The 22,958-nt window shown below is 42.4% G+C and overlaps 1 protein-coding gene across 1 annotated transcript; it reads left to right on the top strand.

The window, feature by feature from the left end:
• Window positions 1-3,845: 3,845 nt before the first annotated feature.
• Window positions 3,846-20,588, top strand: KCNV2 (potassium voltage-gated channel modifier subfamily V member 2). The gene is given in 3 exon segments (XM_036854336.1): window positions 3,846-4,436; window positions 4,438-5,250; window positions 20,307-20,588. Coding segments are annotated over 3 exon segments (1,686 nt in total).
• Window positions 20,589-22,958: the final 2,370 nt, after the last annotated feature.

The raw sequence follows: 22,958 nt of genomic DNA, 5'->3' as shown, positions 1-22,958 counted from the left end.
TTTTTAAAATACTGAAAATGTTTATGTTAAAATGTTGAATGAAAAAGGCAGGATACATAATTTTATGTCTAATCTGACCACAATCATGTTAAGTATACATATATAATTTTATATATATATATATATATATATAATTAAATGGAAGGAGACAAGTTAAAATATTGATAATGACAGTCTTTTTTTTTTTTTTTTTTTGTATATGTGCTGCCGAAGCAAGCACAATAGTCTGTTGATAGTGAGATTTAGGTGATTTTCATGTATATGCTATTTTATAGCATGACATGATGTTTAGTCTGGAGCAGAGCCCAGCTCCACCATTTACTATCTGTGTAGCCTTGGATAAGTCACTTAACTTCTCTGTGTCTCAGTTTCCTCATCTGTAAAATAGGAATAATTATAGCACCTATGTGATAGGTCGTTGTAGACATTATCGTAGTACAGTATCTGGGCATGATACTGTTATTAATGTATGGATTATTAGTATTCTGTTTTCTATTTTTTAAATTTTTCTTTAGTGCACGTATATAACTTTTATAATGGGAAAATCACTCTTCATTAACAGAAGTGTCTCATATTATAAGCTAGTGGGATGTGCTATCTTAAATGAGAACACTGAGAAGGGGCAGCTCACCCAGCTCGGGGAAATAGAGGGATGTCAGACAAGGGTCTCTGAGGGAGAAGGCGACATCTGAGCTGACTTTTGAAGAACAAGGACTTAGGGAGAAGAAGGGCAGTGGAGAATTCTAGACAAATGGAACATCAAGCAAAGACTTATAATCTTAGAAATCTCAAGGCAGAATGGGGCTTGAAGATGAACCAGCCCACCTTTCCACCCACGCGGTCTCCCTCTGCAGCACGCCCTACAGATGCTTACATGCACGCAGGCAGGAGGAGCTGACTGCTCTAAGAACAAATCCATCCCCTGGTTGGACAGTTCTCTTTGTTAAGAAGTGTCTCCGTATATGGACACTCACCTACCGTTGCACTTGCATATATACACATCAGAGGAAATCCAAGCCACATGCCCACACCGACACATGCACATGTTGGGAGTACCGGTCACCTAACCGTGGTCCAGCAAAGCAAAACTCCTCAATCTACTTCATGGTTGTGGTGTTTGTGGCTTGACTCTGAGACTCCTAACAAACATTACTAACTCTATGGTTTTTAAGTGCAAAAGCCGTAAGAGTGTTAAAGGTTTAGGTTAAAAAGTAGTACATGATTGCAATAGAAAGAGAGGAAATTAAAAACATAAAAATAGTGATGCTTTCACTTTTTATAATAGGATAATTCATTCTGAAGGAAAAAGGTGACTTTCGGCACCACATGAAAACTCCTGTGACTGTACTCAGCACAATCTAAAGAAGAGATGGCTTTGGAAAATGGCCAAGTGTGTGTCTGGAGAGACAACATCGATATTGTATGCCGACTGGAGAACCCTAGAAATGCAGTGAGCAACTCAGAGGCCAGGCCTTGCAGGAGGCTTTACTGGAAGCTCACAGGTCTGACCCCCGTTGGAAGCCAAACACCATCTGCCAGTGTTAATCTATCAGGTGCAGACCTTGTAGCAACTGTTACCTGTCCCAACACCTTTGAAGCATAGTTAGAACTGAACTACATGATAAAGATAGCGCTACAAATCCACGAGGAAATAACAGATTATTCAATTAATGCATTTGAACATCTGGATAAAAGCCCAGAAAATAAAGTTGGGTCTCTACTTCACTCTCGACATCAAAATTAATTCCTGATGGATCAAATCCTTACATGAAAAATAAAACTATAACAAGTAAAATTTTTAAGAATGATAGAGAGGTGAAGACATGTCTAATATAACACCCAGAAGTCATAAAATAAATATTTTACATGGAAAAAATCTCACCAAAGGATAACAGGAAAAATATTTGTAATTCGTAACACAGGCAAAGGGTCTGTTTTCATAATATAGAAAGCTCTCCAACAAATCAGTAAGAAAATACCAACAACTCAGTGAAAAATAGAGAAAGAAATATAGTAGCTCTTAATCACATGAAAAGATGCTCAGTTGCATTCATAGTAAGAGAAATACAAATTAAAATTAACTCACACATCATTTTTCATCTATAAAATGGGCAGAGCTCAAGGAGTGTGATAATACACTCTCATACATTGATGGTGAGTTGTCAACTGGTAAAACTTTCATGAAGGAAATTTGGCATTATCAATTAAAATTACAAATGTGGTTTTTGACCTAACAGCTCCACCTATAATAATTGATCTTTTATATATCCTGATACATGTAAAATAGTGTAGGTATCAGGTTATTCATTACATCATTGTTTATAAGAGCCAAGGTAGAAAACAACCTGAATTCTGTCACTATCAAACTACTAAGTGGCTATTTTCAAAATGAGGCAGATATTTATGTTCAGATATGAAAACACCTCTAAGATACATGGTTAATGGGAAAATAGCAAAGTGAATAACATACTGTAATTTGTGTTAGTAATAAAGAGTTATTTGGATGATAGATGGAGACAGGTTTTTTCTTATATATGTTTAGAGTATTTCTGGAAGGGTTACCAAAACCTCAGAGGCACACTCGATAGCTAGGAATTCGAGTTGGGGGAGAAATAAATTTTCTACCATAATGCATCTTTGTACCTTTTGAATATTTTGTAGTGAATGTGTATTAGCTATTCAAAATAAATTGAATTCAGTAACAAATTCCTGCTTGAAACAAATCCCTTCCTCTTCTCTGCTACCTCTGTATTTTTCACTCACTTTTTTTGTTGTGCTTGCATATGTAAGTATTTATATCACCTATAAAACCATGAGCAACTTGAGGGCCACAACTATGTCTCTATCAAGTTTCCATCTCCAGCATCTAGCATCTAGCACAGTGCCTTACACATGGCAGGAGACTTTTTTTTTTTAAGTGATGTCTTGAAGAGTGATGAAGACTTTTTCCTTGGAAGGAAGTCTGGTCACCAGATACAGCAGCTGAGCGGGGCTGCAATACCCTAAGAACATCTACCCACCCATCCTGAGATTCTACCTTGAAACGTGTCCTTATCCTTTAAGAGAAGGGAGGGAGAGAGAGACAGAGACAAAGAGAGAGAAAGAAACTGAGATAGATTTAAACATGAGACTAGACTCCAGAGCAGTGCTGCTAAGAGGAATACATTTGGGGAAAAAAATGTGATCATGTGACTGGATGGGAAGAGATCATTTGAGATCTTCTAGGATCTAAACAAAAGATAAATGCTGAGAGGAAAAGTGACTGGTCAGGAGGTCCACTTTAAGCATTCTGTTGCTATCTCTGTCCCTGTTCATGGCGGGTTTACCTAGGGCAGAGGCTGCAACTTCAACAGTTAAGTGTCAAGACACAGGCACATACATTCTATAGCAAATTCAGTTGATCTCATCTCAGCACAGGGACACTGGGCACTTCCTAAGGGCAGGGTTGGCCGACATTTTTATTAGCAATCATCTCTGCCACCTTCTGATTATCTACAGATTTAAGACACATAATCATCCCCTAGGTCACAGAGTGGAGGGAGAGGGGGAGGAAACTGGCTAAGAGGCTCTAAATCCCTCCTAACACTTCTTCCCTATCAGCAAGATTAGAGCAGTCAACAGCCGTCTGCCTACGCGTTCAGACCCGGCAGGCCGGGCTGTGCTGGGCTGCCCAGGGCCTGAGGAGGGAGAGCTCTGAGGGCGAGGCTGCGGACCCCAGGTCTGCTGGTACAGGCCGGTCTCTCTACAACGGTGCAGAGCACGTGATCCGTCTACCAGTGGCGGTGAGCAGGCTGGGGACCCTACGACAACCAGGAGGGAAAAGCAAGGGTCCACTGCCTCCAGCCATGCTGAAACAGAATGAGAGGAGGCGGTCTTGGGGCTACAGGTCCTGGCATACTGCGGAGAGTGAAGACGCATCCCAGGCAGCGGGCAGCCAACAACGCAGGAGCATCTGCTCCGTGGGGACCCGCCTGGGCTCGCAGGCCAGCGTCCCGTCGTGGACCGAGGGCAACTACAACTACTACATCGACGAGGACGAGGATGGGGATGGGGATGGGGAGGAGGAGGAGCAGTGGAAGGACGACCTGGCAGCGGAGGACCAGCAGCCCGGAGAGGCCACCACCAACCACGGCGAAGGCGGCACCGACGCTCCGGTCGTGTCCTCCACTCTGAACGTGAACGTGGGCGGCCACAGCTACCACCTGGAGTACGCCGAGCTGGCCAGCTACCCCAAGACGCGCCTGGGGCGCCTGGTCACCTCCACCAGCCGCAGCCGCCAGCTGGGCCTGTGCGACGATTACGAGGCGCAGACGGACGAATACTTCTTCGACCGCGACCCGGAGGTCTTCCAGCTCATCTACAACTTCTACGCGTCCGGGGTGCTGCTGGTGCGCGACGAGCTGTGCCCGCGCTGCTTCCTGGAGGAACTGGGCTACTTGGGGCGTGCGGCTCAAGTACTCGCCGCGCTGCTGCCTCATCTGCTTCGAGGAGAGGCGCGACGAGCTGAGCGAGCAGCTCAAGATCCAGCGCGAGCTGCGCGCCCAGGCGCAGGCCGAGGAGGCCGAGGAGCTCTTCCGAGACATGCGCTTCTACGGGCCGCAGCGGCGCCGCCTCTGGAACCTCATGGAGAAGCCCTTCTCGTCGGTGGCCGCCAAGGCCATCGGGGTGGCCTCCAGCCTCTTCGTGCTCATCTCCGTCGTGGCGCTGGCGCTCAACACGGTGGAGGAGATGCAGCAGCAGGCGGAGCAGGGCGCGGGCGGCGGCAACCCGCGGCCCTTTCTGGAGCACGTGGAGATGCTATGCATGGCTTTCTTCACGCTCGAGTTCCTGCTGCGCCTGGCCTCCACGCCCGACCTGCGGCGCTTCGCGCGGAGCGCCCTCAACCTGGTGGACCTGGTGGCCATCCTGCCACTCTACCTGCAGCTGCTGCTCGAGTGCTTCACGAGCGAGGACCAGGTGCGCGGCAAGGGCTCGCTGCACGAGCACGACCTCGAGACCATGGGCCGCGTGGGCCAGGTGCTGCGCGTCATGCGCCTCCTGCGCATCTTCCGCATCCTCAAGCTGGCGCGCCACTCCACCGGCCTGCGCGCCTTCGGCTTCACGCTGCGCCAGTGCTACCAGCAGGTGGGCTGCCTGCTGCTCTTCATCACCATGGGCATCTTCACCTTCTCTGAGGCCGTCTACTCCGTGGAGCACGACGTGCGTGGAACCAACTTCACCAGCATCCCCCACGCCTGGTGGTGGGCCGCGGTGAGCACCACGGCCCGCGGGCTTTCCCACCCACTTCCCCAGCCCGACAGACGCTGCTCCTCCCTTTGCTGGGTCATGCCACCTGCCTTGCTTTGTTCCCTCATCTTTCCCCTGCCTTGTTTAACGGCCATTGCTTTCTCCATTCCTTCCATGTCCCCAGCTTAAAAAAACAAAAGATAAAAACAACAAAACAGAAAAAAAAAAAAAAAACAACGGGTGGGTGCTAAAAGGTTGGAAAGACGTAGTCCAGTAAGAAAGACGTAGTCCAAGAAATTTGGTGTGGTCTTAGTTATCTCCAGATCTAGATTTAGTCTTAATACCCCTGAGAGGCTGATTTTAAGGAGTAGTCATTGTTCACGTTCCTGGGAAGATTCGTCATCGTCATTCTTGTTACTTGTCCCTTATTGAACACCTATTGTCCTAAGTGGTTTATAAAGCATATCTTATTTCAGCATCACAACCATGTGAGGTGGTTAGGATCACTATTTTTTTTTTTAATTAATTAATTAATTTATTTTATTTTTGGCTGTGTTGGGTCTTCGCCTCTGTGCAAGGGCTTTCTCCAGTTGTGGCAAGTGGGGGCCACTCTTCATCGCGGTGCGCGGGCCTCTCACTATCGTGGCCTCTCCCATTGCGGAGCACAGGCTCCAGACGCGCAGGCTCAGCAGTTGTGGCTCACGGGCCCAGTCGCTCCGCGGCATGTGGGATCTTCCCAGACCAGGGCTCGAACCCGTGTCCCCTGCATTGGCAGGCAGACTCTCAACCACTGCACCACCAGGGAAGCCCAGGATCACTATTTTTTTAAGAGGAAAATTTTCCTTCAAATTTTGAAGGAAGCCGTCCATTTATGCAGGGGAGGAAATGAGACTTGGCTGAAGAGTGTCAACCCTCACTGAAATCCCACTGGTTCTAGCTAAATCTGAGCATCTAACACTGAAACTTGCTCCAATGCCACAAAAATTCTTTCAGGACCTGGCATTATTGCCCCATTTTACAGCTAGAGGAACTGAGGTGCAGATAATTTGAGTTATAATAATAATTTAGACACACAGCTAAAGGTAGTAACGTGAGGACAAGCCTGTCCAGTTGCAAAACGCATGCCCTTTCCACAGCCCAGCACTGCCTCTTTCAAGCTTCAGTTTTTCTGCATGCCTTGCTTAATTTGCACTTAGTATATTAGTTATTTTTGTCATTTTCTTTGGTGTTTGCCTTTTATAATAATTTATGCCATTTACTCAAATATCTGTGTTTCTGATGTGCTAGACTAAATCCTTGGAAAATCCCTGAATCCCTGGAAATGCTGATTGGGTCTTCTAAGATCAGTGAACACGTTGACATATGTGCATAGGAAAGAACTGGGTGTATGCTTTCCTTATTTTTTTTTAAGTAGATTGTTTGTAATGCCTTTAAAGACATTAAGCAAATATAACCAGTTTTTCCTATATTTGAAAGTGGATATTTTCAACATTAACATTGGATATGTTAGAACCCACAGTCTGGAGTTCTGATATGAACCTACCCAAGGCTCCTACTAATAGTGTAGTATAGTGGAATGGAAGATTTAGATTTAGATTCTAGTCCCAGATCTGCTAATAATTAACTGTGATCCTACATGATTAACTGTGAAACCTCACTCCCTACCTCCCTGTCCTCAGTTTCCTCATCTCAAAAGGGGAGGGTGTAGAGCTCTACAATTCAGTGAGCCTTGCTTCCCTGGAAAGCAGAGCTCTCATATGTACAACAAGATTTGTGAGCTTTCTTCAATGATGGGATGATGTTAGGCTCTTCCAAACGAGCTGGCCAAATGCCGCTCCTCTGATCATATTCCAAATGACAAAAGGTCATCCCCATAGTAGATAAATCATGTGTACAGACGGGGTTGATGCAGGATGATTTGTCCCCAGCAAATGACGTTTACTTTGGAGGTGAGTAAAGCAAGGAGGGAAAAGAGAAAATCCACATGCTGATGATATAATACCAAGTTTTAGGGAGTCAAGTTTCCATTCGTCCAAATAGCTTAGAAGGCTAGCGTATGTAAGCTGCACCTAGTGGACCCTTTGATACTATATTTTGAATACACAAAACATTTTTTACCTTTTGTATATTAATATAAAATTTTTGATAAGAATTCTATTGCTAATAATGAATTTTTCTTTTTAAAAAAATTCCTGAAGTGAATGCCTAGTGATCCCCTTTAATTTCTTGATGTGTTTATTGTTTAATAACATTTAAATTTTCAAGTTATCCCCTTTTTAATATTAACAAAAATTATCTTACTCAAGGTCACTGTTTTCTATAGACTTTACAATAAAACTTGAATCACCATTCAGTTTCTATCTATAACAAATTTTACTAATTATTGCTTTTACCAATGTGAATTTTCTTTTGTACCCATTATCTCTATCAGGCACTATTTTCACAGGCCAAAATTTACAAATGTCAACCTACCATTTACCAACCTTAACCTTTACCAATGACCTTCATCCATTTTAGTTTCTGAGAATTATATATACTATTAAAAATCATTATGGATTAAAGACTGATAGGTTGTGTTCGTTTCTAAACTAACCTATGAAAACAATAGGAGCAACTCCCCTTGAACATTTGAGGACTGCTCTATTCCCCAGGACCAATATACTATTAACCCAATTCCTCTGTATACTTCTTATGACATTGTATATTGTGTAGTAAGGGCCCTTATTTTCAATATAGCAAAGAGAAAAGAAGATGCCAAGTAAAAAGATGCAAAATATTAGGACCAATTCTTCACATAACCCACAAAAATCCATCTTCTTCATTCATTGAGCAAGATTATTTTTTAACATCTTTATTGGAGTATAATTGCTTCACAATGTTGTGTTAGTTTCTGCTGTATAACAAAGTGAATCAGCTATAGGTACACATATATCCCCATATCCCTTCCCTCTTGCGTCTCCCTCCCACCCTCCCTATCCCACCCCCCTAGGTGGACACAAAGCACCGAGCTGATCTCCCTGTGCTATGCGGCTTCTTCCCACAAGCTATCTATTTGGTAGTGTATATATGTCCATGCCACTCTCTCACTTCCTCCCAGCTTACCCTTCTGCCCCCCCGTGTCCTCAAGTCCATTCTCTACGTCTGCATCTTTATACCTGTCTGCCCCTAGGTTCTTCAGAACCATTTTTTTTAGACTCCATATATGTGTGTTAGCATACGATATTTGTTTTTCTCTTTCTGACTTACTTCACTCTGTATGACAGACTCTAACTCCATCCACCTCATTACAAATACCTCCATTTCATTTCTTTTTATGGCTGAGTAATATTCCATTGTATATATGTGCCACATCTTATCTATTCATCTGTCGATAGACACTTAGTTTGCTTCCATGTCCTGGCTATTGTAAATAGAACTGCAATGAACATTGTGGTACATTACTCTTCTTGAATTATGGTTTTCTCAGGGTATATGCCCAGTAGTGGGATTGCTGGGTCATACGGTAGTTCTACTTTTACTTTTTAAGGAACCTCCATACTGTTCTCAATAGTGGCTGTATCAATTTACATTCCCACCAACAGTGCAAGAGGGTTCCCTTTTCTCCACACCCTCTCCAGCATTTATTGTTTGTAGATTTTTTGATGATGGCCAATCTGACGGGTGTGAGATGATACCTCATTGTAGTTTTGATTTGCATTTCTCAAATGATTAGTGACGTTGAGCATCCTTTCATGTGTTTGTTGGCAATCTGTATATCTTCTTTGGAGAAATGTCTGTTTAGGTGTTCTGCCTATTTTTGGATTCGATTGTTTGTTTTTTTGATATTGATCTGCATGAGCTGCTTGTATATTTTGGAGATTAATCCTTTATCAGTTGCTTCATTTGCAAATATTTTCTCCCATTCTGAGGGCTGTCTTTTTGTCTTGCTTATGGTTTCCTTTGCTGTGAAAAAGCTTTAAAGTTTCATTAGGTCCCCTTTGTTTATTTTTGTTTTTATTTCCATTTCTCTAGGAGGTGGATCAAAAAGGATCTTGCTGTGATTTATGTCATAGAGTGTTCCGCCTATGTTTTCCTCTAAGAGTTTGATAGTGTCTGGCCTTACATTTAGGTCTTTAATCCATTTTGAGTTTATTTTTGTGTATGGTGTTAGGGAGTGTTCTAATTTCATTCTTTTACATGTAGCTGTCCATTTTTCCCAGCACCACTTATTGAAGAGGCTGTCTTTTCTCCATTGTATACTCTTGCCTCCTTTATCAAAGATAAGGTGACCATATGTGCATGGGTATCTCTGGGCTTTCTATCCTGTTCCATTGATCTATATTTCTGTTTTTTGTGCCAGTACCATACTGTCTTGATTACTGTAGCTTTGTAATATAGTCTGAAGTCAGGGAGCCTGATTCCTCCAGCTCCGTTTTTCTTTCTCAAGATTACTTTGGCTATTCAGGGTCTTTTGTGTTTCCATACAAATTGTAAAATTTTTTGTTCTAGTTCTGTGAAAAATGCCTTTGGTAGTTTGATAGGGATTGCACTGAATCTGTAGATTGCTTTGGGTAGTATAGTCATTTTCACAGTGTTGATTCTTCCAATCCAAGAACATGGTATATCTCTCCATCTGTTTGTATCATCTTTAATTTCTTTCATCAGTGTCTTACAGTTTTCTGCATACAGGTCTTTTGTCTCCTTAGGTAGGTTTATTCCTAGGTATTTTATTCTTTTTGTTGCAATGGTAAATAGGAGTGTTTCCTTAATTTCTCTTTCAGATTTTTCATCATTAGTGTATAGGAATGCAAGGGATTTCTGCACGTTAATCTTGTATCCTGCTACTTTACCAAATTCATTGATTAGCTGTAGTAGTTTTCTGGTGGCATTTTTAGGATTCTCAATGTATAGTATCATGTCATCTGCAAACAGTGACAGTTTTACTTCTTCTTTTCTGATTTGGATTCCTTTTATTTCTTTTCTGTCTCTGAGATTGCTGTGGCTAAAAGTTACCAAACTATGTTGAATAATAGTGGTGAGAGTGGGCAACCTTGTCTTGTCCCTGATCTTAGAGGAAATGGTTTCAGTTTTCACCACTGAGAACGATGTTGGCTGTGGGTTTGTCATATATGACCTTTATTATGCTGAGGTAGGTTCCCTCTATGCCTACTTTCTGGAGAATTTTTATCATAAATGGGTGTTGAATTTTGTCAAAAGCTTTTTTTGCATCTATTGAGATGATCATATGATTTTTATTCTTCAATTTGTTAATATGGTGTATCACATTGATTGATCTGCATATATTGAAGAACCTTTGCATTCCTGGGATAAACCTCACTTGATCATGCTGTATGACCCTTTTAATGTGCTGTTGGATTCTGTTTGCTGGTATTTTGTTGAGGATTTTTGCATCTATGTTCATCAGTGATACTGGCCAGTAGTTTTCTTTCTTCGTGACATCCTTGTCTAGTTTTTGTATCAGGGTGATGGTGGCCTCGTAGAATGAGTTTGGGAGTGTTCCTCCCTCTGCTATATTTTGGAAGAGTTTGAGGATAGGTGTTAGCTCTTCTCTAAATGTTTGATAGAATTCACCTGTGAAGCCATCTGGTCCTGGGCTTTTGTTTGTTGGAAGATTTTTAATCACAGTCTCAATTTCAGTGCTGGTGATTGTCTGTTTATATTTTCTATTTCTTCCTGTTTCAGTCTCAGAAGGTTGTGCTTTTCTAAGAATTTGTCCATTTCTTCCAGGTTGTCCATTTTATTGGCATAGAGTTGCTTGTAGTGATCTCTAATGATCCTTTGTATTTCTGCAGTGTCAGTTGTTACTTCTCCTTTTTCATTTCTAATTCTGTTGATTTGAGTCTTCTCCCTTTTTTTCTTGATGAGTCTGGCTAATGGTTTATCAATTTTGTTTATCTTCTCAAAGAACAAGCTTTTAGTTTTATTGACCTTTGCTATCATTTCCTTCATTTTTTTCATTTATTTCTGATCTGATCTTTATGATTTCTTTCCATCTGCTAACTTTGGGGTTTTATTTGTTCTTCTTTCTCTAATTGCTTTATGTGTAAGGTTAGGTTGCTTATTTGAGATGCTTCTTGTTTCTTGAGGTAGGATTGTATTGCTATAAACTTCCCTCTTAGAACTGGTTTTGCTGCATCCCGTAGGTTTTGGGTCATCGTGTTTTCATTGTCATTTGCTTCTAGGTATTTTTTGATTTCCTCTTTGATTTCTTCAGTGATCTCTTGGTTATTTAGTAGCGTATTTAGCCTCCATGAGTTTGTATTTTTTACAGTTTTTTTCCTGTAATTGATATCTAGTCTCATAGCGTTGCGGTCAGAAAAGATACTTGATATGATTTCAATTTTCTTAGATTTACCAAGGCTTGATTTGTGACCCAAGATATGATCTATCCTGGAGAATATTCCATGAGCACTTGAGAAGAAAGTGTATTCTGTTGTTTTTGGATGGAATGTCCTATAACTATCAATTAAGTCCATCTTGTTTAATGTATCATTTAAAGCTTGTGTTTCCTTATTTATTTTCATTTTGGATGATGTCCATTGGTGAAAGTGGGGTGTTAAAGTCGTGTTACCATCGATTTCCCCTTTTATGGCTGTTAGCATTTGCCTTATGTATTGAGGTGCTCCTATGTTGGGTGCATAAATATTTACAATTGTTATATCTTCTTCTTGGATTGATCCCTTGATCATTATGTAGTGTCCTTCTTTGTCTCTTGTAATAGTCTTTATTTTAAAGTTTGTTTTGTCTGATATGAGAATTGCTACTCCAGCTTTCTTTTGATTTCCATTTGCATGGAATATCTTTTTCCATCCCCTCACTTTCAGTCTGTATGTGTCCCTAGGTCTGAAGTGGGTCTCTTGTAGACAGCATATATATGGGTCTTGTTTTGTAACCATTCAGCCAGTCTATGTCTTTTGGTTGGAGCATTTGATCCATTTACATTTAAGGTAATTATCAATATGTATGTTCTTATTACCATTTTCTTAATTTGGGGGGGTTTGTTATTGTAGGTCTTTTCCTTCTTTTGTGTTTCCTGCCTAGAAAAGTTCCTTTAGCATTTGTTGTAAAGTTGGTTTGGTGGTGCTGAATTCTCTCAGCTTTTGCTTGTCTGTAAAGGTTTTAATTTCTCCATCGAATCTGAATGAGGTCCTCGCTGAGTAGAGTAATCTTTGTTGTAGGTTTTTCCCTTTCATCACTTTAAATATGTCCTGCCACTCCTCTCTGGCTTGCAGAATTTCTGCTGAAAGATCAGCTGTTAACCTTATGGGGATTCCCTTGTATGTTAATTGTTGCTTTTCCCTTGCTGCTTTTTTTTTTAATATAAATTTATTTATTTATTTTTGTCTGTGTTGGGTCTTTGTTTCTGTGCGAGGGCTTTCTCTAGTTGCAGCGAGCGGGGGCCACTCTTTATCACGGTGCACGGGCCTCTCACTATCGCGGCCTCTCTTGTTGCAGAGCACAGGCTCCAGACGCGCAGGCTTAGTAGTTTTGGCTCACAGGACCAGTTGCTCCGCGGCATGTGGGATCTTCCCAGACCAGGGCTCGAACCCGTGTCCCCTGCATTGGCAGGCAGATTCTCAACCACTGTGCCACCAAGGAAGCCCCCTTGCTGCTTTTAATATTTTTTTAATTTAATTTTTGAGAGTTTGATTAATATGTGTCTTGGCGTGTTTCTCCTTGGATTTATCCTGTATGGGACTCTCTGCACTCTCTGGACTTGGTTGACTATTTCCTTTCCCATATTAAGGAAGTTTTCAACCATAATCTCTTCAACTATTTTCTCAGTCCCTTTCTTTTTCTCTTCTTCTTCTGGGACCCCTATAATTCAAATGTTGGTGCATTTAGTGTTGTCCCAGAGGTCTCTGAGAATGTCCTCAATTCTTTTCATCCTTTTTTCTTTATTCTGCTCTGTGGTAATTATTTCCACTATTTTATCTTCCAGGTCACTTATCCATTTTTCTGCCTCATTTATTCTGCTATTGATTCCTTCTAGAGAATTTTAAATTTCATTAATTGTGTTGTTCATCATTGTTTGTTTGCTCTTTAGTTCTTCTAGGTCCTTGTTAAACGTTTCTTGTATTTTCTCCATTCTATTTCCAAGATTTTGGATCATCTTTACTATCATTAGTCTGAATTCTTTTTCCGGTAGACTGCCTATTTCCTGTTCATTTGTTTGGTGTGCTGGGTTTTAACCTTGCTCCTTCATCTGCTGTGTGTTTTTCTGTCTTCTCATTTTGCTTATCTTACTGTGTTTGGGGTCTCCTTTTCGCAGGCTGCAGGTTCGTAGTTCCCGTTGTTTTTGGTGTCTGTCCCCAGTGGCTACAGTTGGTTCAGTGGGTTGTGTAGGCTTCCTGGTGGAGGGGACTGGTGCCTGTGGTCTGGTGGATGAGGCTGGATCTTGTCTTTCTGGTGGGCAGGACAGTGTCCAGTGGTGTGTTTTGGGGTATCTGTGAACTTATTATGATTTTAGGCAGCCTCTCTGCTAATAGGTGGGGTTGTGTTCCTGTCTTGCTAGTTGTTTGCCATGGGGGGTCCAGCACTGGAGGTGAGCAAGATTTTTTTGAGCACTTAGTGTGCCAAGGAGTATTCTAAATACTAGGGATACCGAGTAATAAGAAAAAAACAAAAGGTGAAATTTTTTCCCTCATGGAGTTTACATCCTAATGGAGAAAGATAATAAATCATTTCAGATATGAGTGTGTCTTATATAGGATAATAGGATAGAGAGTGATTTGGGTGGCAGAATCTACCTTTGATGGACTAGTGGAATAGTCAGAGAAGCCTTCTTGGAGAAGATGACATTGAACTAAATCTTGAATGATGAGAAGGAAGTCATCTAAATAGACATGACCAAGCAGACATGAGAATCTGAGAAGTAGAATCCTAAAAGTAACTCTGATCCAATATTCTCCAAGCATTTTATTGATCATACATCTCATAATTTAAAAAATTCTGAGCACACACCCATGATAAATATGTGTTTAGTTAATCATAAGTTATAAGCTATTTATTGCTATAATAACAATGCATCACAAACTACCCCAAAATTCAGTGGCTCGAAACGTCAAGCATCTATTTGCCTTGTGAGTTTGCAAGTCAGCAACTCAGGCTGGTTTCAAGTACAAGGTTAGAAGAACGTTGGACTGGTGTCAGCTGCTCACATCACAGTCTGATGGTCAGCTGGCTGACAGCTGGATGAAGAAGGAGACTAGGTCTTTCATCATCCAGCAGGCATGTATCCATGGCCGTGGCAAAGGGCAAGAGAGAGAGAGTGCAAGCCCAATCATGCAAGCACTGATAAGCTTCTGTTCATGACACTTGCTCAACTCATTGGCCAAAGTGAGTCACAAGGCCAAACTCAGAGTCAAAGGGAAGAGCAGGTTAGCCCACTCACTGTAGGAAAGCACTGCAAAGTTATATGGCAAAGAGCTTGGATACAGGAAGATACAAAGAATTGGGTCCAGTAATACAATCATTGTACTGCATTAAGATATTACTGCTCAAATATATTATGTGTATCAGAAAACATACACTCACACATTGAAAATGTAAAGAGGTAAGGAAAAACAGGATTGGTATTTTCTTGCCCCACTCCAGTGCTGTAGCCCTTGTGGTATATTCACCCACATTAGGGAAAGGTTCTCTAATCCCTCCCTCCATGTGTTTTTAGTACTCTCAGACAACCCCAAAATCTGACTTGTTTTTAATAATCTCCCCTCTCTCTATGCCAAGGATCCTGCAACCTTCCTCTGTAATTCAACTCGGGTTTTTAAGAGAAACACAGTAATTTTCATTAATGTGAATTCTCCTACAGCTGCAGAACAAATCCCTCATGGACACTCATGTCTGCAAATGCTCATGCATTAGGATATAAGATAGACCCATCCTACTCATCTGTCAAACGGAGGTTATTTGTAAGCACTAATGTAATAGGAAACATATGTAAAAACACTAGCCTGTATGCTATCCTCAATAAATAGAAGCTACCATATCTGACTAGTTGATAGCCTTTATCACATGGAAGCAATAACCTTTGCTTCCAGTTTCATTTTTGGGAAAATAAAACAGAAGTGATTCCTTCTCTCCTGGGGAAAAGAGAGAGGCTGTAAGATGGACAAAAGGGTCAGCCGTTCTATCTTGGGAGAGTTTCTGAGTGTCCAAATAAACAGGCCCATGCCTGGAGCAGCTCCAGCCGTGTTGGGACTCTCCGGGTTGCCTGGGTGTGGGAAATGCTCGGCATAGCTCAACAAGAACAATTAGCTCTATGATGAGGCTGTAAGCTTTGGCCTCTGTTGTGGCTAGGTTTTTAAGGAGAAAAGGACAATTGGACTGTTCAATAGACCATTTCCTTCTGAGCTTTCCAGAGCAAGTTAAAGCTGTAGAAACTACATAGGAAACTATGTCATGAACTCATTCCTTCAAAATTCATGAAAACTATCTCTAGCTGAAGCATCAGATAGTTGTAGCCCAGAGACCTTGTTTCTATCTTTGTTTTCCTCAAGTATGTTATCATTTCCTTGCAAATAGGTGGCACTTAGAAGATCATTGAGATTTATTTTATTTTATTTTATTTTTATTGATTGCTTGCTTGCTTTGAGAAGACCCCTTTGGAAGGTGAATCAGGATAACAGAAAACAAAACGTGGGATATTTTAAACAGAAGGAAATCGATACAGGGAGATAGATACATAGGCTGGAAGAGCAAAAAGGAGAAAGTGAGATAACCCAAAGATTGGTAACTGTAGGAAATAGTGTTGGCCCCAGAACTGGGGAGACAAATGGGAGAAGGTAGAGTTACTGGAGCCTAGGAGTACAGAGAAGGAACCACTGTGTAGCTGTTGCCAGACCCCTAAGATGGCATCCCGAGGCTGGTGCTGGGTGTGCTGAAAGATGCCTGAGCCATAGCTATCTGCTGTTGTTGAAGGATGATGACAGAACCCAGAAGCAGGAAGAGAGACTCTTACTTCCTCATTCCATCTTCTAGTCTCCCACCCGTGTCTCTCATTGGCAGAACCTAACCAGAAGACAGCAGGCAAGGAAATCTGGGAAATGTAGTTTACATCCTCCCAGCCGCTGAATTACAAAAAAGAGCACAGAAGGGTATCGGACTTTAGGGCTGAGAGATAATGAGTAAATGTCTGGCACAGAAGGCATTAAAGTTCTCCTAGCTTCTTCAGAAATAGCACAGGAGCCATAAAGGGGGGCAAAGGCTTTTAGGCACTTTTATAACTTTTGATCTGGCGGACTCCTGATTTTGGGGTGGTCCCCTTCTGTCTCTCTAAACCCCTCCTGTTGGCCAATATAACTTGAGCGGGACGTGATAGAATTGTAGAGGGCAGGGAGAAGTAGCAAGTAAGCTGAGGACGTGGAGGGCATTGTCACTATTGTGTACCTTTCTAGGAATAGATCCCAAACTTGCCTTAGCTTCTGCACAACTCCCCCTTATTGTACAATTTATGTACATGTCAGAACTTTCATATACGGATGAGGCCGGTTGTTCTTTTCAAGGTGATTACCCATGACCTCATTCTAACAGTGTTTCCACTGATCAAAACATTTTTTGAATTCCACTGAGGAATTATCTTCAGCGCCTGTGACATGTCCATTTATTAATACTTCTTTGTAGTGGGGCTAAATCTTTACTTTTTTGAAGGTGGATTCAATATTTTTAAATAGTCAAGACCCTTGAGTTGAAGACCGGCACCTAGAGTTAACCCTCAAGGGGAATAAGAACACTGGTTTCAAGGTCATGCCACTGAATCCTCTGTGCAGATTATAATCCCAAAGAGGAATTCCTAAAATATTTGTAGCAACAGCAGCATGGGTAAGCTAAATAGAGCCTTTGAAGCTAAATCCTTTAAAGGACAACATGCATTGAAGTATGTAATAATTTTAACCAGAAAATGTTAGTCTTTACCACCTCGAATTCTTTGGGAAAACTAAGAAGAGGTGTTAATTCTTTTGAAAAATCAGTTTTATTCCCGGAGATCATAATTCCTAGATGCAGGGATTACTGGGTGCTAAAATGTAATCTGTGCGTAGATCATTATGAAGGAAACAAACATTCCTTGCTGAAGGAGAAATTCAAGTATACTTATTCTAAAGTTTCAGAGAAAAACTGGATGCTTGTTCTCCTGGTAACGTTTAGTGGGTCAGGATTTGCTGATTAGTGGGTGAGCTGCTAGGGAAAGGTTACATTCTGGCTTTGGGGATCCAATGGCTAGGGAAAATATGTACATTTTCAACGGAATGGTAAGTTTCCAGTTTACAGAGTGGCTGAGCCAGTCAGTTTTTTCAGGATATTAAGATGGATTGCAGAAATTGCAGTCACATGTCCAAACCCCACTCCTGCTAATGTGAGAACTCACTCTGGGAGGTCACTTTGGTCCTTCTGGGACCTTCCATTTTTCATGCTCATTCAGGGAGAAATGGTTTGGCCTGTGGAACGTGGAGAAAAAGTTTCCAAAAGCCAAGGAATCCAGAGTTCCTCTGGAGCCAAGAAGCAGATCACCGGTTGAGTCAAACAGAACAGTGCATAAATTAGCTATGCATTTTGAACAAATTCTTCAGAACCAGTCTTATAGAGTCTCGTATCAGAAGAGATCTTTTCTCTAAAAATAGAGATCCAAGACATACAAAAATATTTAGACCATATTATGCACATCAAATATTTAATCTTCCTTCAGCCAATTCTCTTTGCTTTTGACTTTTTGCTCAAAGTTCAGCCAAAAAAAAGAAAAAAGAAATTGGGGTTGGGAGAGAAGCAAAGCCAGTGTGGGGACTGAGCAGAAGTTTAAATTAGGTACTTTGTCTCAAATACTTTCCTTCCTCTGTATCCTCCTATCTCCAACCCTCCCCCCAATCCTGGACCCTTGAGGGGCTGGTTTACACCAAAGCCTCTGCTTTGGCCTTTCATGGATGCTTCCTGTTCTGAAACTACCCCTTCCTGTCACTCGCTCTTATATCCAGACTCCCTTTAGGTCTCCTCCAGGGAAAGTCGACTGACTAAACATTCACACAGAGGTGTGAGTGACAGGGTTAGTGTCAAATGAAAGCTGTTCACACACCTGGACAGAGATCTGACTCGGGTTCTTTCACTTTCAGCATGGCCAGTGACAAGAAATACACACACACACACACACACACACACACACACACACACGAGCAAGCTTTTTTTTTTTTTTTTTACGATTAGCCCACAATCTTATTTTATCACTGCCTCTCATGGCCCTTTGGTCGAGAAGGTGGGAAAAGCAGATTCTCTACTGGAGACAGAGTGTCCCCCCGAGTCTCCCTCACACAGCATTCGCAGGAGCCAGGGAGGAGCTTCTTTCCACAGCCCTCTGGTCTAACAAGCACAAGAACTAACATTATCCCTCACACACCCTGTGCGGCTCCTTCAATTCCTGTAACAATCCTATGAGGTGCGCACTATTATTCTCTCCACGTTTCAAAAGCAGAAACTGAGGCAGAGAGAATTTAGGCGACTTGCCCAAATCCCACGGCTGGGAAGTGGATTCAGGCCCATGTGGCCCTAGTGCCACACCTGCTTCCTTAACCTAGTCAACACCCTCCTGCCTCTCGTAGATGCTGCCTTGTGTTTCTCCACTGTGAGAAGGGCAGCCCAGCCCTCAGCAGTTCTCTCCCCGGAGACGGTGTAGTGAGAGGTAGTGTGTCACCCATCCCAAGAGGAGTTGCAACTTTCCCCTTTTTATGGGCTGGAAGGAGCTTTGGTTCTTATCAGCTCCCCCAGATTTGCCAAGCTGGCCCACGTCTCCATTTCATTCTAACTAATCAATCATACTTACTCTAAGTTCAAAGTAATCCTTACATCATCGCAACAAAAATGTTTACATTTCTAAGTTAAAGGCTGTCTCTGTACAGATCAACAGGGTGACTGTACCTTTTATAAAAGCATATGCTGGAAGACTGTGCGACGACACAAATCGATGAAGCCAGTGCTGCCCCCTGGAGTTGTGCGATGCACAGTTTTTTCAACTGTAGTCAACAGCCCTGCCTAAAAGGCTTCTAGTAATTTTGCCAAGAGTCTGGGGATCAAAGGGAGTCTTAGTACATGAGGCATAAAAAACAGGTCCCGAGAGATTTTTCTGGGTTTTCTCCGGCTACATTGACTGATAACTAGTCCCGTGGGTATCTGCATTTTAAAACAGAAGCTTGTTAACCTAAATAAATCTCTAATTAGTGGAATTTAAAGCAGTGTGACAAGTGTGATGGGAAGACTTTCATGCAGGGTGAACATATTTTTGGTCGGTGATGTCTTACAAAAGTCCCTTCGCAAAATAATGAGTGTGTCTCTCCAGACATTTGCAATTAAAGCACCTTCATGTAAAATATCTCATTTGACTGCATAACAACTCTGAGAACTATTACAATTGTCTCTATTTTAAGGATGAGAGAAGGACCACAGAGGAGGTTGCTTAATGCTTTTTGCGTGCCTGACACTGTGTGAAGTGCTTTATAATCATTTTCTTATTTAGTCTTCACAAGAATCCCGAGAGTTAGTTATTAGCCTCCTGTTTTAGATGCAGGAACCAAGGCTTAGAGACTCTGAATGTTTTGCCCAAGGTCACTCAGCTGGGAAGGGTCAGAGTCAGGACTTGAACCCAGGTCTGACTGGTTCTAAGCCCAAGCTCTTTCCCGTACGTGTATCATGTAGGCAAATCCAGGGACTCCGTCCTAAGTTTGGCCCCAGCTGAAGGGAGGCAAAGACCTACATTTATTGAGCCTATTCTACGCCAGAAACTTCACACACGTTATTCTTCTGTGCCCTTCACAACAACCCTTTAAAGCAGATATAACTCCCCTGTATTGTATGTAAGAAAATTGATAAGTGATAGGGTTTAGACCCAAGCCTTTCAGCTCCAAAGCTTATGTTCTTTCCATGCCTCAGGTCTTGCAGGCAACCTTTCCAGTACCTCCTAAAGCTGACTCCGTGAGGAGCTATTATATGACCCACGTGCACCTTCAGCGGGACGGAAGACACCTCCCTGCCTGGTCCTCTCCCTTTCTTCTCCTCACTCCCGATGCTGACAATTCCATTCTACTTTCCTTCCCTCACAGGTGAGCATCTCCACCGTGGGCTATGGAGACATGTACCCAGAGACTCACCTGGGCCGGCTTTTTGCCTTCCTCTGCATCGCTTTCGGGATCATCCTCAACGGGATGCCCATTTCCATCCTCTACAACAAATTCTCCGATTACTACAGCAAGCTCAAGGCTTACGAGTACACCGCCATACGAAGGGAAAGGGGGAATGTGGAGTTCATGCAGAGAGCCAGAAAGAAGATAGCTGAGTGTTTGGCTGGAAGCAACCCACAGACCAACCCAAGGCAAAATAATTAATATTTGTTAGGATGTGCGGCTGGTCGATGCCATGAATTTCAAGGCTTCCTTCCTCCTTCCTTTCTTTTTATTATCAGGATTAACAGTGAAAGGACACGTGAAGCAGACGTACACAAAAGGCATTCGGTTCACAAAAATCTACCTCTAGAAATGTTCATTTTGGCCCAAACTCAGACCGCCTCATGTTACTCTGTAACTAACAGTGTTGTGTAAGATACTGACCTTCCCAATGACATTGATATTGAAACCTCCTTGAGGGGAGCAACAGCTTAGATTTCTCTTGTAGCTTCTCATGGCTTTTCGATAAATACTTTCGGACTTGAGTTGACTTGAGAAGAATTTCCCTGATTGAAAGAAAAAAGCATTCTTAATTGTCTAGAGAGAGGGAGTGTTGCAGCAGGTACTATATGAGCTTTGGAGTTAGACCAACCTCAGTCAGAAGCTCAGATCTACCAGCTGTTCAATTTGGGGCAAGTTACTTTTAACTGTCTGAGCCTCAGTTTCTTCAACTTTAAATTATACTTTAAAAGGCTTCCTAGTAATATGAGCATGGAGATTGGAGATACTACTTGTAAATGCTCAATAAATGGTAGCTGCTAAAATTGTCTGAGTAGGTATTGTGTAGTAGATTCTTGAGTGGTGGTTCTCATTCAAGGGAGATTTCGTCCACCCCTCCCCCACTTGCCCCAGGACATTTGGCAATGCCTAGAGATGGTTTTGATTGTCACCACTGTGACAGAGGATGAGAGGGGCTACTGGGACTAGTAGGCAGAGACCTGGGTTACTACTAAGCATGCTCAGGACAGCCCTATCACAAAGAATTATCTGATCCAGAATGTCAGTAGTGACAAAGTTGAGAAACCTTGGTCTAGCCATAATGTGGGTGCCCCCAGACCTGACTGTGACGCACACCCGAGGGTGTTAGTCCCCCTCCCTAGACAGGAGCCCCTACATGTCCTCACCTCTCAGAGCCTCCTTTTTCTCTCCTTTCCATGAAAAAACAAAAGCAAACCAAAAACAAAAAACACTGCCTTTTGGACAACTGTTCTGGGCTAAGCACTGAACGAAAGGAATTAAATGGACATGGCCCTCTGCTCTGGGCACCATCTGTGGGTCAGAAAACCAATTCCTACAGGTTCTTTCTCTCCCTGCCCCCATCTCCTCTTAATTCCTTCCTTCTTCCATAAGACTGTTGGAAAGTGAAATCCTGGGATTTAAAGGCACTTTTGAACTGAACAAACAGAGGTTGCCCCCGTAACTAGGGGCTTGCCATGCCAACTATCAAATTTGTCTCAGGGCAAATTTGTCTCAGGGCATGATCGGATCTCCAACTGAATCGTAAAAATAAGAGTCATCATTTTGTGCGTTCTTACACTGACAGGCACTATGGGCTGCACTTTAGAATATATAACTCCATTTACTCCTTCATCTATCCCTAAATAAGTTGTCATATTCCTTTTTTATTTAGGAAGAAATAGGCTCAGAGAGGTTCAGTAATTAGGCCAAGTTCACACAACCAGTAAACGGTAGGACCGACCTTTGAGCCCAGGTCTGTCTGATCCCTAAAGCTCTTGCTCGAAATCTAAACTTTTGGTTCTCAGACTGCATCAGGGTTTGTGAAACACAGAGTGCCAGGCCCCACCCCCAGACTGGCTGATTCAGGAGGTCCAGGCCCCACCCCCAGACTGGCTGATCAGGAGGTCCAGGTGGGGCCCAAGGATGTGCCTTTCTACTAAGTACCAGGTGATGCTGCTGCTGTGGTCCATGGACCACATTCTGAGAACTATAGTCTAAATCACTTCACTCTGCGCCTCCCACAGGGAGCTCTGAATATGAAAGTAGGGGGCACCTGGTGAGAACTAGGTCTAGATCTCCTGACCTCCTAAGTCCTAAGCATCCTTAACATCGTTATAAATGACCTGGTACCTAAAGGACGGACAGAAGCCCTACTGTTGGAAGGCAGCTAGATAAAATAGGATGCCCAGGTAAACTTGAATTTCAGATAAATCACAAATAATTTTTAGTAGAAGTATGTTCCAAATATTGCATGGTATATACTTCTACTAAAAAGTTATCTATTGTTTATCTGCAATTCAAATTTAAGTGGGTGTCCAGTAGCTTCATTTGCTAAATCCAGCAACACTATACCATTGTTTTTCAGAGACAAAGGTTACTCACATGGATGGAAATCACCCCCAGGTCCTAAACCCCACCCAAACATCAGGCCCCTCAGCCAAGGGGGACTTCTCTCCCCTCTTGCCAAATAAGAGAGGGAGGAATTTCAAATCGGGCTCCTTGACAGAAACAATCATGAAAACAGAGTAACGGCAGGCAGGAGATCTGGAGCGCAGCTTTCAGAACCACCTGACC

This window comes from Balaenoptera musculus, chromosome 6 (genome assembly GCF_009873245.2).
Source record: "Balaenoptera musculus isolate JJ_BM4_2016_0621 chromosome 6, mBalMus1.pri.v3, whole genome shotgun sequence".
Lineage (NCBI taxonomy): Eukaryota > Metazoa > Chordata > Mammalia > Artiodactyla > Balaenopteridae > Balaenoptera > Balaenoptera musculus.
Note: the sequence above shows the minus strand (reverse complement) of the source record. Positions and strands in the feature narration are given on the sequence as shown.